The sequence below is a fragment of the Hippichthys cyanospilos genome, chromosome 18 (assembly GCF_059441005.1).
Source record: "Hippichthys cyanospilos isolate Australia breed blue-spotted pipefish chromosome 18, RoL_Hcya_1.0, whole genome shotgun sequence".
Taxonomy (NCBI): Eukaryota; Metazoa; Chordata; class Actinopteri; order Syngnathiformes; family Syngnathidae; genus Hippichthys; species Hippichthys cyanospilos.
This window is the reverse complement of record NC_142386.1, coordinates 5,457,198-5,470,967: the sequence shown is the minus strand read 5'-3', so window position 1 is coordinate 5,470,967 and position 13,770 is coordinate 5,457,198. Positions and strand designations below refer to the sequence as shown.

General features: G+C 39.4%; 1 protein-coding gene across 2 annotated transcripts in view; it reads right to left on the bottom strand.

Annotated features, from left to right (window-relative positions):
* stk32a (serine/threonine kinase 32A) overlaps positions 1-10,883 on the bottom strand; it is a 36,339-nt gene extending 25,456 nt beyond the window's left edge. The window contains exons 1-5 of one of the 2 annotated variants that reach the window (XM_088441421.1): positions 10,834-10,883; positions 10,638-10,730; positions 8,322-8,660; positions 2,078-2,133; positions 17-168 (exon numbers count right to left, since the gene is read on the bottom strand). In XM_088441421.1, coding sequence (XP_088297547.1) covers positions 17-168; positions 2,078-2,133; positions 8,322-8,373 — 260 coding nt within the window. In that variant the 5' untranslated portion in view covers positions 8,374-8,660; positions 10,638-10,730; positions 10,834-10,883. Of the gene's footprint in view, positions 1-16; positions 169-2,077; positions 2,134-8,321; positions 8,661-10,637; positions 10,813-10,833 lie in introns of those variants that run through there. The other variant, XM_088441422.1, reaches the window with a different exon arrangement.
* Positions 10,884-13,770: the final 2,887 nt, after the last annotated feature.

Below are 13,770 nucleotides of genomic sequence, written 5' to 3'. Positions count from 1 at the left end.
AAATAGTTGATTTTACCAGATGTTAACCAGGAATGGATGCTCCAGGTTCTGCATGATCTGCAGCTCTTTAAGGACGTTCCTCACTTCGTTCCGTTCCACACATTTCAGCTTGTTCATGTACTTCATGGCATACATCTTCTTCGTGTCTTTCTTCTGCACAATGCACACCTGAGAAGAAGGCAACTCTTTGAATGCAAGATAATCTTTAGATCTTGAAGGTATAATGAATATTGAGCATGGCAAACAAAGCTTTTTTTTTTCTTCCCCTTTTAAATTCAGGAATACAATTGAAGTCATGAAGCCAATGTGGTCTGTATGTCCAAAACAAGGTGCATAGTAATCAGTGTGCAAGACGGTACAGAGCAAGGGGAAGTCAAACCAAAAATCGAATATTAATGTTACACTTGTAGAGAATGAAAAAAGTATGCAAATCCATCTGTTTGGCCATTTTGCTGCTAAAAAGTGGATGGTGGGTCACAAATGGGCCCTGGGCCATAATTTGGACACCTCTTCCATACAGTAACCACACCAATCTAAGTATGTGTGACGTGGCTTTCAATATCCTTGTAATTTACTGATGACGCCCCCTGACAAGCGACATTCGTTCTCACTTATTCAATAGTTATCATGCATCCTCAAAATAGATGGCTGGATTTTGCTGCCTAAGTCATATTCCACCCACAGAATATTAATCAGAATATCCTGTTTTAACTAGTAACAGGCAAACAGCAAAATTTGGGGTTGATTTCCCTTTTAAGGGAATGGGAGATTAGCATTTTCCGCCGAAGGTGGATTAAAAAAACGCACGGCGCAAGAAAGGAGGGATTTCCTCCTCCTGTCAGTGGAGCTGCCTGTAATTCTAACTGCTCCTCTGCTTGGAGATGGCGCCATGGATTGGCCACGGCAAACACAAGCTTGTTCATACGTGACAAATGATGAAACGCCAGATGTGCGATATTGTTCTTTATCATACCGTCTTCACCATGCAAAATACAGTCAAGGTTGATGGTTTGGCCTAAATTGGGTATCCATCAAAGAAATGCTGCATCCGGGTGCGTAGCATCTTTTGACAGGGACGCTATAGCCGCACCGGAGACGTGCAGCCGTGCTACAAGCGTCAATAAGCTAGTGATTACTGCTATCTGTTATCCGAGAGAGTTTTCTGTGGAGCAGCTGGCACGGTTAATCAGCCAGACCCTGATCACATCACTCCCCCCATTGAGCAGCTTCACATGTACCGTGATTAGACTGCTTATCTGCCGGCAGACAGAATGTTGATGCTGTGTACACTTGGCTTAGACTTGCACATTGTTATAAGCCATCACGTTGGCTGAAATATGGATTTGAAAAAATGACTTTAAACAGAGTGCTGTGTCAAAAAGTGTCTGTTTTATTCAACTTTGGTTTAGGTGGTTTTGATTGATCGAAAGATCACGTGTGTGAACTTTAACAAAATAAAGACATGACGTTTCGCATGATAACACGGTTTAGCAATAAGTGGCTTCATGCTCCAATGAATTTGCTCTTAATTTGAAAGGAAAAATCCATGGTTTCTGTCACAGCGTTAAAAAGAATTAAATTAGACTTGTAGGAACTGTTCAAATCCCACGTTCCATCTGAAGTGCTTTCACCTACCCCCATTTGAAAACCCCTACAGTAGAAATTGTGTTAGAAACGTGAAATGATTTATTTATTTTTACAGTATTTCTCTGTGGCGTTTAGGAATCTAACTAACTACTGACACCCACACTAATGCTCTGTGATTTTGAACATTTGCTGCTTAAGTCTAACCACTCATTTAAACTGAATTTAGATGAAATTATGTACATTGCCAAATATTAGTTGAATTGTAAGTGGATTAATTCCATAAGCATGTTATTTTTTTCTTTGGCTTTTGAATGTCTTTGCCAGTTTTTTTGTTTTGATTTCAAAAGTGGCTTCATCTCTTAAGGCAGTCCCATTCCTACACTTGAACAAATACTGGAATAAAACATTTATTTCTCCCTGTTTGCATGCTAATTAGAAATTAAAATATGTTTTCCTTATTCTAAAAAATACACAAAAGAAATGGGCTCACCTTTCCAAAGCTTCCTTTTCCTATTGCTCGGAGGATCTGGAAATGGTCAAAATTAACTGTGTGAAACACAAGAAAAAATCTAGTTAATTTCATGAATTGTGCTTTGTTTTGACACATTTTCGAGCAGATCAAACACTGTACTTTTTTTTTTTTTAATTAAAGCTTCTCAGGCACACTGCCACACACACACAGCACTCTCATCCATTAACCAGCAACAAGCAGTGACTGCCATTTGAAGCAGGATGGGCTGTTTGTTTCTAGTTACCATGACAACAAAGGCAATGCGATTTTCCCCAGCTGCTGGACACTTGACATCAATCTGACCATTCACCACAGCGAACTACGCACGCTATACAGTATGCACACATCTGCTGGATCTTGAGCCGTTAGTCATTTAACACTTTGTTCCTATTTGTATATTACTCAATTTGCTTTGGAACCACATGACATCTGATTGACAATTCATATTAATGGGGCACATGCACACATACATCATTCCGTTCAAACCAAACTGAGACACACACCATGCATAAATATGATAATTTCCCCTCTGAGCTACAGTACTTTGAGATCCTTTGCTCGATGTTTTTTTCTGAACGTCGTCGCCTGCGAGGGGAGCTCAGGAGGGGCGGTCATATTGTTTCGGCGGATGGTTTAATATGCTGTGTTAAATGATGAAAACACGAGTAACAGCGTATAATTACCGCACATATGAACATGAGTGTAATTGACATTTTGACAGACATATATCGAGTGTGGAAATCTTGAAAATGAGGAGCTCAAATGCTTGTCAGTTTGAGTTTGACTGACACGTGGAAATCGTATCGAGATGATGAAATCTTCCTGACTGCTTTTGGTTATGAACCAACCCATTTTTGTATGAGTGTAATCCCCACTGTTAAATCCTCCAGAAAACCCAACCTTTTCATTTGTATCCATTGCTGCGTCCATTTTGCTGAATCAATTCCAATAGGAGAATTGTGGGATTATTTACCAGATACAACACAAAATGGCTCATAATGGCTCACAAAATACTCATAAGTTTTGCCACTGTGTTCACATTTGTTTTTGGTCTCTATCTTTTTCCTCATTGAAACTAACCGGTCCTAACAACTAAGTCCCTGTGTGCTCAGCAGAGGACACCCTGGCCTTTCTGACGATGTCTCTCGTGTCTGGACGGGATGCAATTAATTTTGCTATCTTCCTGAGAAAAAAATGGATTGTCCAACAAAAGCCATATAATCGGCTGGGTCTCAGGAGCTTCTCGTGATGAAATGACTTTACAGCGCCAAGTAAATACCGCAAATAAGGAAGTGATGCCACAGCAAACATTCCTATGACGCTATGAAAGAATAATCACACTCGTGCAAATAATCACACTCGTGCGATAATGCTGACCCTCAAAACAGGCGTTGGGTAGAATGTATCATTTGCATGAAGTCTAATATAATATATTGGCTATGTCTGAATACCTTTTATTGATTCTATTTTTATATAAACCCCATAAAGCAGTTATAGATCCACCAGGAAATATCAGCTCTCATGTTGTTCCTCCGACCTTTGCAACAGAGCCTACGGGCTAATTGAGGCCGAGCACAATGAATAAAGCATGACCAGCAGTAAACAGATGTTTTAAGCACAGTCGCCTAGTTACCCGAGGTGAAAAACATATAGCGCGTTGGGGATACGCATTTTATCCTCAGAGGAGATCAACGACATGTCCTGGCAGGGTTCGGCGTCGCACGCACGTCCCCGTTTGGATCAATTAATGGGGACTCACCATCTGACGCAAGCTGGGAAAACTTTCCCTGAATGCATTTGGATACGACGGCTCCCCGACATGTGAAAATTAGGTTTTAATTTATTCATTGTGCACGCGTTCCTCAAAATATGGAATTCAACCGAACATCTCCAAAGAAAAGTAAAAAATCAGCCTTGATGAACCGGTTTCATGCATGATCACAGAAAGTCTAATTTGAACCCTGAGCATATCTCAAAGACTTATTTTCAGTAGTAAAAATTCATATTTTGTCTATAGTTCTATTGATATTTTGTTCTGTGCAGGTAATACCTTTCAAAAAGCATTTGTCCACTTGCTCTTGACTGCAAACGGCATGACAAGTTCAAAACTCAGGTAATGACCAATCGCGGCTCACCCGTCAGTCATGTGACGCAAAGAGTACACAAACCGAGCCGATTGGTCGTTACCTGAGACCTGAGCACATGTGATGGCATTTTCAGTTGAGAGCAAGAGGAGAAGTTTGTTTTCCAAGGGATTCATTCATTCACTGCCAGCCCAGAAAAAATGCATCATTAACATCAATCGCCATTGGCAGAAAATGTGTTAAGTGTAGGGAAAAAGTGACATATGGACAAAATGTTAATGCTGAAAAAAAAACTATCCCTTTAAGAAACTAAAGTTCAATGAAGCCTCAAAAGTTGAATTATGGGCTTGGTTATCAATTTTTAGTTTCTTTTTCAGCAATGAATTATAATGTGTGCAAATGGACTCCAAGACTTTGCACTTGAACATGTTTTACAGTGATTTATTTATTTTTTTTTTCACAAACGAGCTTATTAAGGGAGTCTATAATAAATGACAAATTTTGTGATAGAAACAATATGCATTTTTTTACTACCGACTCACACAGTATGTATGTACCGTATTTTCCGCACTATAAGCCGCACCTAAAAGCCTTAATTTTTTTTGATGGTGATGGTGCGCCTTATAGTCAGGTGCGCCTTATATATGGATCAATATTGAGATTGGGATTCGTAGATGGGGAATGAACTGATAAAGTAAGCTTTACATTTTCATTTGTGTGTTAAAAGTTGAACAAGGTTGGTCATATTGACATTGAGAGATTATGCTATTGAGAGTTTAGAGTTATAATTGTTATTACTTTGAGTATTACTATATTGTGATTGAAAAAGTGTTAAAATATGTCATTGAGGGTGCGCCTTATAATCCGTTGCGCCTTACACATGGAAAAGGTTTTAAAATATGTCATTAATTGAGGGTGCGCCTTATCTGGTGCGCCTTATAATGCGGAAAATACGGTATATTTGTTTGCTGACTATGTTGACCAAACATATATACATGTGCAAACATATATACATGTTTAACAATGAGTTGATAATAATAACAAGGCGGCGGATTCAAGAAAGTCCCTTCAACTCACAGTGACCTCATAAAGACAACCCCGCCTTTTTCTGACATGAGCGAAGGGGATTACTTCCTTTCTAGCGCCAGGGGCTTTTCATCCCATTCAAAACGATGCGCCAGCCACGGAAGTGCCCCTCACCGCGTAGACTCGAGTAGAAAGTACGCGGTAAAGACGAGGAAACCGGTGATGAAAGCGGATGACGAATCAGATCGCCGTAATTAATGAATTCTTTTGTTGATAAAGGTTGCTTCTTGGGAAAAGGAGCGGCTTTCATTTGTGGCGGTGATGCGGTAATTCGATGATGTGTGTGCTGGGCGAAAGTGACCGAAAAAAATGGAAATATTAGAGCTGCCAGCCTATCCTTGTTGTAAATAAAGGAAATGTCGTGAAAATGTCAGATCTATCATTTAGGAACCCATTTCTGATTAAATCAAGGTGTCAGACTGACTTAATTTATAGTGCTTGGGATGCTGCCACACACTTGGATCAATATATTCAAATTGGTGTATCTTCACCCAGGAAAGGGCAACACATTCTAACTGTTTGCAAACACTGATCGTGGAGACTCCCAAAAATAAAAACTTCTTTGTTCAGTGGCAGCTCGGTAAAAGCACACTTTATTTTTATTTTTTTTTTAAACGTGTGAATGGTTCAACAGTGCAAAAATGAGTACATCTACTTGTCTGCGAATTCTTAAAGTGAAAATGTATTGTTTTGTTGATTTAAAAATTGTTTATGGATTTATTTTATAAAATCGCACTTTCTTTTACAAAAACTCACATTTTTTTTTTTGCCCCTTGTCCCCACATTTTTTTTTTTCAAAATTGGAGCATATACATATCAATCAAGATTTCAAACAAGGTGTAGTAAAATTGCATTTGCAAAAAAAAAAAAAAACAAACAAAAAAAAACATTTATAACTGAGATGCAGAGGTCAAAATTGAAGAATGTACATGGCGATTCCGTTATTTTATTTTTTCGCCCCTCCAAAAATGAGAATTTGTGGTTTATTCACTGTATAAGGTGTACAGGATTATAAGGCGCACAGTCAGCTTTTGAGAAAATTGAAGGCTTTTACGTGCGCCATATAGTGCGAAAAATACGGTAATTTTTTACGGTAATAACTTTTGTGAGGATATTTACCGACCTCCATAAACCACATGACAGTGTATCTTCTGTTTGATTTTGTGCTGTAGCGTCAGATTATGATGTGTTTATGACATGTATTATTTTCTATGTGCATTTATAAATCATTTCTGAAATGAAAGGAAATGACAGGTTTTCCCGAGACACATTACCTATAAGTTACTTGTTAATTATTTGCTAATCTTTTCTTTTCAGACACTTTGACTACAACTGTTCCCTTTCGATTGCCGGGAAATGAAAATACAGTAGTAAGGTGTTTTTGGAGAAATCTCTAAATGTTTTTTTTTTTTTTCCACCATTCAATCTGTTTTTGTCATGTACGTGAAACTTTATTTGACGACATTCAGATCCTTTAAGCAAAGCGTGTCACGTACTTCAAATCCAAATTACAATATCGAGCGAGAGTTTTCACTTTTTGGTGCAATCGCCCTTTCAGTATATTTAACGATGACCTTAGCTCGCTGCAGCAATTGAACTTTTTCTTTTTGATAAGCACACCCTTTGCGTCAGGTCGCCAAGCAATGAGCAGTGACTGATAATGAGACCAACGAGAGCAGATCCGCTAGGGGGGACTCATCACCGGCAATGAGTCATAAAATCAAAGGCACCACTGAAAAAAGTCCAGCAATGCCAAGGCCAAAAAAAATGCAATCCTGTTGAAGTCTAACGTCAATAGCATACGTATCACATTATTGGATGTGAGGTTATGCCCCGAGCTTAGGACAGTCCCTGGCAGCGAGAAACATCGTCATGTTGAAGCAACCGACCCACGCGTCCAACCGAGCAATTTATTTTCCTTCTTTCTCAAATTCTAGTTCATCATGTGCAGCGGTTCTCAACCTTTTTTCAATGATGCGCCCTATGAATATGTTTTAAAACGCCATACAATTTAGCAATCATGTTCCAATTAATTTGCTCTCAATTTGAAAAGAAAAATAGTGTTCTTCTCAGACCGGTAAATGAGTTTTGCTAATACCTGCAGAACCTGTTAGAATCTCACATTTCACACGAAGTGTCTTTACATACTCCCAGGGGTACTCGTATCCCCACTTGAAAAGCGCTGATCAAGCGGATCGGTTTTGAAGACGTGAACTATATATTAAGACGGCCATGATGATGAAAGAGAAGGCGGGGAAAGTGTGTGACTCTCCAGGTGGAGTAGTTCAAAGGGGGAAAACTTTGCATCTTCTGTGACACCAGTCTTGGGAATTCTTCTGGCACACTTAAGGTTTTATGATCATTTTCTCAATTTGCTCTGGGGAATGCCTTTGAACTTTACCTCACAAACAGGCGATATACAAGTGACAAGACCGTGAATAGGACTCAGACGTGCCGAAAAAAAAGTCAATGCTTAGTTAAACTAGAAACAAAGATCCAGTGAACCATTTGATGCTGCAAAAAAATATTTTAACCAATAAATAATAATAAATGTAAATTGATTTGGAACATTAACACAGGAGCAGCAATATTTTCAACATTTTAACCTTAAAAAATGTGTGAAACATTGTGCTGATTTCTTCTCTAAATTATATTCATTATTAATGCAGCCTTCTTGAAATATGAATATGAAAACTGTTGCTGCTCTGCACCCTTTATGCATGATTAAGCCATGCTGTGCAGTGAGGAAGCCATATGTTTTCATTTAAAGTTTTCTAACTGGAATGGAGCAGCAGTGTCAGATTAAATTATCACAATATGAGGTTTGTCTTTGTTCTTAAAGACATTTCACCTTTTCGCCGCCTTCATTTTTTCAGCCTTTTTCAGAAGCCTTTTTTATGTATAAGATGAAATATCTTTTACATCAAAGTCCATTTCATTTCAATAACGTGAAGATCATAGCTGAGCTCCATTATTTATTAATTTTTTTGGGGGGATTTGCGCCGCACAAGAAGACGACTACCTTTTCGGGATCCTCGAAAGTTTCCACTCACCCTCGTCAGTGTCACCCGTGACGGGGGACTTGCTGGACTGTCCAAGCCCCATGGTGACTCCTCAGTCAGCCTCTGGTTCACCTCCCGTCTCTCAATTCAGCATCCAAAGGCGGGACGTGCTCATAATCTGCTCAGCGCGACTCCCCCTCACACATACACACTACTCTGGCAACCAAACATGCACCCCCGCATCTTGATGTGAAGTTGGGGGGGCACCGCTCGCTCAAAACACATTCACACCCGCTTGAAGAATCTTTGTCCTTTCTTCACTGATGACTGGAGGGGCGAAGTCGGAGGAGAGCGCTTGATGTGCTGGAGACTCTCTTGTGACTGTCTAACCTGTGCAGGGGAGATGGCAAACATGACACCATCAGTGGGGGAGGAGGAGGGGGAGGAGGAGGAGGCGGGGCTCAAGTGGCAGCGAGTGCAGCAATCAAAAATAAGGATGTCATGCATAAAACAAAGTGTGTCAGGATTGAGCATGTTGTGACACCGTAGACGCAAACTTGTCTCACCAGTGCGAATACTAAAGTGGTTTTTGGAGTGCCGGTGGAAAGAGAACTGCTTTGCGCTTACGCAGCCTGCTTAACTGGTTAGTGAAAAATGCAACTGGTCAAGGTGCAGTTCAGCTACACTCACGTAACCCTTAGGTCTAACTTATACACTGTAAGAAATGGGAAAAGATATTTGTGGGTATGGCAAAGCACATCGATTTGAACAGGGTTTCCAATTTTATTTCAATGCTTTTTATTGCCCTGGCGGGAACAGTATGTTTTTCTTTTCAGATTAAGAGCAAATTAGAAGAGCTGAATTGTGTTGTAGGATTTGTTTGCAAAACGTGGCAAGTTTTATATGCGTGCATATTGTCATCGATGATGCAGACGAGTCAGAACTTGAACAGATGATGTTGTCCTGGAGTCGCTTGATAAAATACGATAACAGATATAGCTTTAAGTCTTTTTTTATTTTAGTCTGTGGTGCCTTTTTCATTCAGTAACAAGTGGAATAATGGCCAACATGAATAAAGATGGCTTTTGCTTCTTAATCAATATTGCACAAACAATACTTTGCAGTATTTGCAGTATTTAGACCAGCGAGGGCCCTAGGACATATTATTAAAAACCTCCAATTTATTTGCTCTCAATTTGAAAAGCAAAATGTCTTGCTGCTGCCATGGTATTAGAAACATTGCATGTAACTTGATATTTACACAACAACAACGTATTTGCTGCCACTTTCAGTTCTTGTAAAATGAAAAAAATGACAGTGAATTTTCAACCAACTATGGAATGTAAAAAAAATTGAACAGAAATGGGGATAGATGAACCAAGCTATTTGCCCTAAACCATGCGGTTATGGTTAATTTGATCTTAGTTCTGATGGGGTGGTATGAAGTTAGAAAATGATCAAAGGTCACCTGGATTGCGTGTTTTTGTTCCAGATCACACTTTATAAGCAGAAATAACGGCAGCTGAAACGATGTGCTTTCACGAAACCCCGTTGCAAGACAGAACTAATTCAAATATAATCCCCATCTATGACGCTGTCATTCTTCAACACATCAGTCACTGGGCAGGCTCATGTTCAGTATGTTAATCAGGGCAACACACCACTGGAGCACAGCTTATCTTTTGTAGAGTCAACAGTTTTGCGCGGAGCTCCTAATTGGAGAGTTAATCTTTAGACCTACTGAAGTACATTGTTGTACCATGATTTTTTTCATCACAATTGCTTGTCAATTTCACTTGTTGACTTTTTCAACTTGGGAAAATCAATGTGCCTCTTTGGGACCTCACAATGATGCAAATGGTCCTTTTATAAGCTCTAAATATACAGAACATTATGTGCGAAAATCAAACTCATATTGCGCACCCTTATTTCGAATGCATACAAATCCGGCTTCAGTCTCCCTCACTGTCATTTTGGTCCAAAAGATAAAACCCAGTAACAATGTATCATTTAGCGTTGAGCAGCAGAGCGAACCTTTTTGTCACATAATGTATGATTCTAGCTGTAACGGTGTTCTATTTGCATCATGTCCCCTAACAGCAGTTAGTTGACAGAAATGCATGAATAAAGTGACACGCATGCACATGTGTGCTGATGATGGATGCTGTGAAGAATTTAGGATTTCATGCTTTGTCACTCACAGGCTGCGTGACAAGAAGTGACAATATTGTCCCCAAACTAGTCCGGGGAGCCGCATTGCCGAGCTCCACGCAGAGGACACAGAGGATGATGATGAGGAGGAGGATGGATGAAGCATGCACTGAATAGAGAGTCGCCCCCCACGCGGGACAAGTGCGGGACACGTACCTCTCTTCTCCTGGAGCTCATGTGCATCCCCTGCTCGTCTCGCAAGAGAGCAACAGTGCTGCTATGAAAGCCTCCCTTGCCCAGAACCCGAGACTAGATGTTGAAACGCAAAAAATGAAAATTAATAAATAAATATGCGGGGAAAGAACGACTAGGTTGACGTCTGTTCAGTTTGCTGCAAAAAGGAGTGACTGACCTCCACATTGCTCATCGCCGCTTTGACCACGCGTCTCGGGTGGCGCGCGCACAGGGGCGTGCGCTCATCACCGTGGAGCTGTGACGCTGGCTGATGATCAAATGTTACTCATGCACACTCGGAGAATGGCTTGTCACCCTTAAATCGGCTGCTTTTTGCGACACTGACACTTTTAACAGTTTGGGTCATGCAAGTAAAAACGTTTTTTTGCAGGTTTCATTGATGTTGTGTTTCACTATAATGGCTTGGAAATCGTATAAATGGTTACATTAGTGGGTAATTTCCGTGGGCCTCCTGAGGGAGTGTATTTTGAGTCAAGACGCGGCACGCATGACCTCGAGAACATGCTTTGCTTTTGCCCTGTGAAGTGTAATTGCACATTCAGGCCACAAGGTGGTGACGTTGTGCTCTCATTATCAAGTCTGTGAGAGAGTTATAAACTTTTTAAATTGCTGACAAAAACTTTTTTTTTTAAATCGCGCTACTGATTAAGGTGATTTTAGAAAAAAATGTAATCGCTGTGCTCATGTTTCAGATCAATTTACATGTATCATTATTTATATAATAAATATTTTAATCAGCACCCACTGGTTCAGTTTGTCAACAATGTTTCTAGTCTCAATAAGGATTGATCTACAGGCACATAACATAAACATTGTTGTTTTTTTTGCAAAGCATCAGCATACTGTTCACAAATGGATTCGGGATGCACAGTAAATTATTGTGGCTCCCTCTAGTGGTAGTAAAATGATACGACATGAATACACAGTTTTGCACTGCTGTTAGTGATTATTCTTGCATCACATATGAGTGCTTAATATTCCATGAAGAACAAAACAATAGGGTTAAAATTCAGTCAATCAGAGATCCAAGTAGATTAAGTATATTTCATTTTACCGGGACGTTTAGGATCATTTGTGTACCTGCAAGTGTCAAGATGCAAATTATGACAGGAATACGCTTTCCTTGAAGTCAACTTTTGCAATCATGTCTAATGACCCAATACTTTTGTCCTTATGGTTACACAGTCTGCTTGTGATGACTCATCCGTTGTTTGTCTCAGCTGCCTGGCGAGCATGAGAAATAATGAGAGGTGTTAACCAGTTGTGACACAAGCCAACGGCAACACACCTGCTGCTAACTTTGCCACAGCCACAAAACAAGACGTGTTGACAGCTTTCTCAAGGATCATGTTGGATGAAATAATATTTGCGATACAGTGGCACTACTCAAGGTTCGCTTGTATGTATCTATGTATGGGCTGCATACAGAAAAATAGCAAGCTGTAAGAGCCATTTTAGAGAAAAAAACACATTTTACTTCAACAAATCGGCAAATTTTGTATTTATTTCTTTTTTGTTCATGACTCCAACACTGTCTTCCAAACCTTTTGATTATTTTTTTTTTCAATAGCATGGAGGGCTATGTCAAAATGTAACTTTAGTATACAGTGCAGGCTGCTAAAATGTGGATGGCGGGCCGCAAAAAGCCCCCGAGTTGCAGTTTGGATGCCTTAGTTAAAACACACAATGTAAAATGAAGCAGGAAGTAAAGTGGTCGCGGTTTTACTGGATCATGAAACATGGTTTATGATTATGACAACAGTAGCAGTTTGTTACCTCATTCATCCTTTTTGTGATTGCTTCCTGTTGTGGGGGCATTCGGAATAATTTTGGTAGAATTGGTTGTGCTTCTCACAGAATGTGATACTTTATCATGGAGTAGTTTACATGGTTCCTTCAAGTGTTCCTTTCAATTTAAGAACAAATTAATTGGTACAGGAAGCAGGAAGTGTTCTACAAGTGCAGTTGGAATAGATAGTAATATGAACTATACTGTACTACAGTAAAAACAAAACAAAAAACAGCATTTAAAATAGGCTGTGAATGTATTTTTAGAGGAAAAAATCCCCCCCGAAAAATGTATTTCAGGTATACACGAGGAAGAAACCAGAGTGTATGATTGGATGATTTAAACGAGACCCATGTGGTTTACTAATCACCCGACAGGCCTGTTCACCCTGCCAAGAAGTTCTCATTTAGCAATTAATCTGTTAGATAACCTCTGCATTCATTCCAGGGAGAAAATTAGACATGCAAATAAGATCGTCTATGCACTTCAATCGAAAAGGCTTTTTTTTTTTTTCCAATAAAATTGAATCAATAAGAGTAACTACTGTATCGCCAGTGGCTCTAACATGATAAGCAATCTTTATGACTTGATTAGAATGTAGTTTGTGCAGGCTTGGGAATAAATGAATGATATTTCACCGTTCACAGTAAGATATATGGTATTTGTTTCAATCCAGAGACTTACGAGTTTTATTTATTTGTACTAGTGGTAGCAATGTTACTAGTTAATACTTTTTATGTACACGTTTTGTTTTATATACCCATGCTTTGTTTAGTGTATTGTTTGTGCATTTCACGGTGTAAAGGACAGTTTTTTGTTTGTCTTCGATTCTAGGTGCATTTATTTTTAACACTGCCGCTTATAACCCAAATCTATATCACAAAAGATAATATTTTTTTTGGTTCCTATATAGTTTGCAGTAAGAATGAATGAATACAGACATTCAGGTATCTTTGAGTTATTGAGGTCATTTTACCGCTAGAGGGCAGTAAAGTACTGGCTAAAACACCGAGCAGGTTTACGCTCACCTGTAACTATTCAAAGCAAATTTGTAACTATTCAAAGCAAATTTGTGACGTCAATAACCAACTTTACATGATATTGGTACATCATAATTGCATCGATAGTAATGGAAGATATCACGATCGCTCGGTCTACGCAGTCTGGACAAAAAAACTTGAGTAAAGTAAAGTTCTTAGAAAGCCACCCGTGACACTAAACCCGGAAATGAAGTCCCATTTTGAACACGGGGGCTTTCGATAGGCCGACGATTTTTCGACAAAGAAACTACATTTCCCTGACATC